General features: G+C 35.0%; 1 protein-coding gene across 1 annotated transcript in view; it reads left to right on the top strand.

Annotated features, from left to right (window-relative positions):
* soat2 (sterol O-acyltransferase 2) overlaps nt 1-5000 on the top strand; it is a 13470-nt gene that overhangs the window by 7799 nt on the left and 671 nt on the right. The window contains 9 exon segments of the mRNA XM_042759056.1: nt 780-855; nt 1009-1093; nt 1174-1219; nt 2010-2139; nt 2350-2432; nt 2434-2451; nt 3315-3413; nt 3499-3634; nt 4743-4888. Coding sequence (XP_042614990.1) covers nt 780-855; nt 1009-1093; nt 1174-1219; nt 2010-2139; nt 2350-2432; nt 2434-2451; nt 3315-3413; nt 3499-3634; nt 4743-4888 — 819 coding nt within the window.

Consider the following 5000-nt stretch of genomic DNA (forward strand, 5'->3'; position numbering starts at 1 on the left):
TTAATGATTATTTAATTATTTTAAATAATATCATTATCACAATTAATGATATTTAAATCAAATTAATTGATTTGCACTGTGGATGGATGTGTATTAACTTCAACTTCATTTATTTATTGCACATTTTTTTGATGCTTAGTTTGTTGAACATGGTTCATTAGTTAAGTTAAATACACATGTAAACAAACATTTATAAAAGGTTCCCAAGTCAAACTTTCTCTAATTCAAAGGCCAGAGTAAAAAAAAAAAAGTGTCTTCAACTGGCACCTAAAAGCTAAAAACCTAAAAAATGTTTAACATACATTTTTTTGTGTGTGTGTGTTTGTGTATTGTATTGTGTAATGTTACTGATGTGCATTAATGTAAGACAGTAAATGCTATGGGATGCAATTCCAACAATAAAGTGAAATTGAATTAAATTAAATTGAATTTATAATCTATACAAACACGTACAGTTTCAGAAGTTCCATTAGATCTGAAGATAGAGGTTAAATAAAGTAAATGATAACAAATGAGGTTTTTGAAATGAGATTTAAAGCAATGCCCAGATCTTTGTGCCAAAGTTGATTTGGGGTTCAAGGATCAAAGTCTGCCGTCCTTTGCCAAATTAAATAGCTCACTGCATTATTGGCAGCATCTATTTTTTGTAGAAAGTAGTAAAACAGAGGTGTTCTAAATGTGTGTGAGGTGTGAGGGGTATAGGGGAAATATAGTGTGATATGTGTATTTTTTGTTGTGTGAGGAGGAGAAAAATGTGAAATCCTGCTTTATTGGCACAGATCAGATTTGTGATGAAGAGCTACTCGTTCATCCGTGAAACTACTCCAGCCGTTCTCAAAAACACACCGCAGAAGGGTAACGCTGTTCAGCACCACCAACGCTCCGCAGATGCAGCTAAATTAACTGAAATACATGCATTTTAATCCACCATCTGCATGTCGATTCTTTCTATATTCACGTGCAGGATTCAGGGAAGGTTTATGCTGTAACCCTGATCTTTCCTCACAGGTGCATCTCTGCCGTATCCATCTCTCTCCAGCTATCTGTACTTCCTGTTCTGTCCGACTCTGATCTACCGGGAGGTGTATCCGCGGTAAACAGCTCTTGTTGTGACACACCACTGTATCACAGACACACAAATCAATATCCTCACTGTTTGTTGTTCTCTTTCAGAAACCCGTCCATCAGGTGGAACTACGTTGGCATGAACTCTCTGAAGGTGAAGTCGCTCATTTCAACCCAAAAAAAAAACAAAACAAGAAAACTAAGAAATTGTATTTTAATTATATTTTATTTTGCATGAAGAAAAGAAAAAGACATGCTTTGCATTGTAACATTTTCATGATAATTACACATCATATTAGTTTTATACAGTAATGTAATTTAGTGCATAAAAACACTACCATATGTATGTACAATTATGCATCCCAATTTTAAATATACTGTATATTAAAGCTTTCACCACACTCGTATGTGTAAAGACCTTAGTATCTACTACAAAATTAAAAGTATGTCTATGCATATTACATTAGACATGGATTACGTGATCAGATGCCAAAAATGAAATACTCGTAACTTGATTATATTGCATTAATTAGACTAGTTACTTTTTATTGCATGCATATTATTTACACAATAGCAAGGAATTATTCATAATTTATTGATTCTCTCGAATTCTTTCTCTAAAAATAGCCTACCGCTTATATACACTCACATACAAAGATTTGGAGAGGTTCACTCAAGAACAATTTACAGTAGCACTACTGCTTTTGAGCAAAAACAGTAAAGTACCGCAAATTCCCATATATACGGTAAATTACTGTTAATGGCATAAAATACCCATAATGAAGTGCATATTACAGTAGTTAACTGTAAAAAATTCTTATGGTATTCTACTGGGCTTTTTTTGCGGTAAGTTACTGTAAATTTCCAGCAAAGTCTAACAACTCTCCGACTGTGTATAAGATCATCAAATGAGCTTACATCCATGGTTCTTGTGTTCCTCCCAGATCTTGGCCAGTCTGTTCTATCTGTACTTCATCTTGGTGCGATTGTGCATCCCTGTGTTCAGAAACAAGAGCAACCAGCCCTTCAGCACACGGACGTTCATCCTGGCGCTCTTCCACGCCTCGTTTCCAGGTACAAAACACACTTACCCTCATTACAGACACACTTACTTATGTTTTGCATTGTGTGTCTCTGCTCAAATTGTCACCATGAAATTGTTTCTGCACTAACTGTGAACTCATCAGTACAAAATATTCATAAACTATGCAATAACTCACCTATGAGACGACTGAATTTCTCCGGCCGTCTGTGTGATTCGAGACTGTTTACTGTCATGTTCAGGGATGCTCATGTTAATGTTGGGTTTCTGGGTTTTTACGCTTTTCTGCTGTGTTGGTTCTTTTGTTTTGATGATGTGTTTGGGTTTCGCTGATGTTTTACAGAGTAAGTGGAAATCTCGTTGGTTTAAAGGAATAGTTCATGCAAAAATGCAAATTTGCTGTAAATGTGCTCACTCTCAGGCCAGACGAGCTCAGGATGAGTTTGTTTCTTCATCATGTTTGGAGAAATGCAGCATTGCATCAGTGTCTCTGCAGTGAATGGGTGCCGTCAGAATGAGAGTCCAAACAGCTGATAAAAACATCACAATAATCCACACGTAATCCACAGCACTCCAGTCCATCAGTGAAACATCTGGAGAAGACAAAGATGAAACAAATTCAGCATTAAGACGTTTTTAACTCAAATACATAGAGTCTAATAATCCATAATAACATTTCCCTCCAGTGAAAAAGTGTTCTGTGTCTGAATCAGGAGAGAAATCTGCACAGATCAAGCAGGCGTTTAATAAACAGCTCTAAACTAATATGTGTTCTGGATTCTGATGTGAGAGACAACAGCCAGATGTACCTTTTTCACTGGAGGAAGTGTTATTATGGATTATAGGACTCTATGTATTTGAGTTAAAAACGTCTTAATGCTGGATTTGTTTCATCTTTTGTCCTCTCCAGATGTTCACTGATGGACTGGAGTGCTGTGGATTATTGTGATGTTTTTATCAGCTGTTTGGACTCTCATTCTGACGGCACCCATTCACTGATGCAATGCTACATTTCTACAAACCTGATGAAGAAACAAACTCATCCTGATCTTTAGATGGCCTGAAGTTGAGCACATTTTTAGCAAATGTAAAATTTTTAGCTGAAATATTCCTATGGTTCGTACACTGATAAATATAAAACAACCAGACACATTTTAACAATATATAATATTCTGCACAGTAAATCTATGTCACATTGCTTTAAAAGGACTGGTGGAACTCAACGTCCTTCGCTAATTACTATCGCACTTGGAACATCGTGGTACACGACTGGCTTTATTACTACGGCTACAGAGACTTCCTCTGGGTGAGGACTGACGCTGCTGATTCTCCAGGTTTAACTGCGTGTCATGTTTTAATAATTCTGACATGAAACCCTCTCAATCCCTCAGCTGACGGGTCATAAGCTGCGATCGGTCGCCACGATGTCTGTTTTTGCTGTTTCTGCATTAGTTCATGAATACGCCTTCACCTTAGGCTTCGGATTCTTCTACCCGGTGATGTTCTGCACGTTCGCGGGCATCGGTGGTAAGAAAGCATAGGTGCTAGTGTGAAAGATATAATAGTGTTAATCATACAATTTAATTATCAGTGAATGTGATTCAAAAAGAATTAAAACAAGTCATGCACAGTTTGATTTATAGAGCAAATTTGATGCATTTTATGAAAAGTGAATTGCAAACTTTGTTCCACCTAGTGAACTCCATCTCTGTCTCAGGTTTTAGTAAAGTTTGTAACTAAAATAATGTTCTAAACATGCATTTTATCAACTTTTGTTAATGCATTATCTAACATATAAAAATAATGCAATTGTAATAAAATTGTAATTTTAATACAATTATGTATTATTATAATTATTATTTAATAAAAATTGCTGTTAATGTAGTTAACTGATTTTTATAAATTAAACCTTATTGTAAAGTCCTACCAATTACTTTAATTTAATTATTTTTTTAATTGTATTTTTTTATTTTGCTGTACTCATTGCATATTCTTTCTTTCTTTCTTAATAAATAAATAAATGAATAAATAGGGACAAAATCTTAAAGCAGTAAGGCATGTATTTATTTATAATCAATAAAATAAATAAATTTAATAACAAATTATAGATTTTTTTAATTTTTTTGCTGAACTCATTGCAGTGCATTCTAGGGTTTCCTTTCTTTCTTTCTTTTTTAATAAATAGATAAATAAATAGGGACAAAATCTTAAAGCATGTAATTATTTATAATCAATAAAATAAATAATTTAATAACACAAATTATAGATTTTTAATTTTTTTTGCTGAACTTATTGCAGTGCATTCTAGGGTTTCCTTTCTTTCTTTCTTTTTTAATGAATATATAAATAAATAGGGACAAAATCTTACTTACAAATCTTAATGACAAAATTTATTTATAATCAGTCAAATAATTTAATAACACAAATTATAGATAATTATAATAAATCATTTTAAACAAACACATGCCTTGCATACCTAATGATTTTCACTATCACTAAGTATTTAGACAGCATCGTGTTGCCTAAGCAGAGCACCTGAGATGACAGGGCATGCTGTCTAGTTAGGGAGTGCACTAGGTTTTGAAACAGAGAAGACAAGCAGCAGAAATGCAGTGACTGTTTTTCACCTTTCCAGTGGTGTTCAACTTCGCCATGAATGACAAGCGGAAGAGCCCGGTGTGGAACATCATCCTGTGGACGTGTCTGTTCATCGGTCAGGGCATCCATGTGTGTCTGTACTGTGTGGAGTGGTACGCTCAGATCCAGTGCCCGCGCACCGGGGTAAAACACACACACACACACACACTCCAGCTCCACGATTAACACATCAGTGACTGTGATGATTAAATTCAGTCCGGGATTAGGTTACAAGAGCAGCTGAGCTGAAGAACAC

The sequence above is a fragment of the Cyprinus carpio genome, chromosome A6, assembly GCF_018340385.1.
Source record: "Cyprinus carpio isolate SPL01 chromosome A6, ASM1834038v1, whole genome shotgun sequence".
Lineage (NCBI taxonomy): Eukaryota > Metazoa > Chordata > Actinopteri > Cypriniformes > Cyprinidae > Cyprinus > Cyprinus carpio.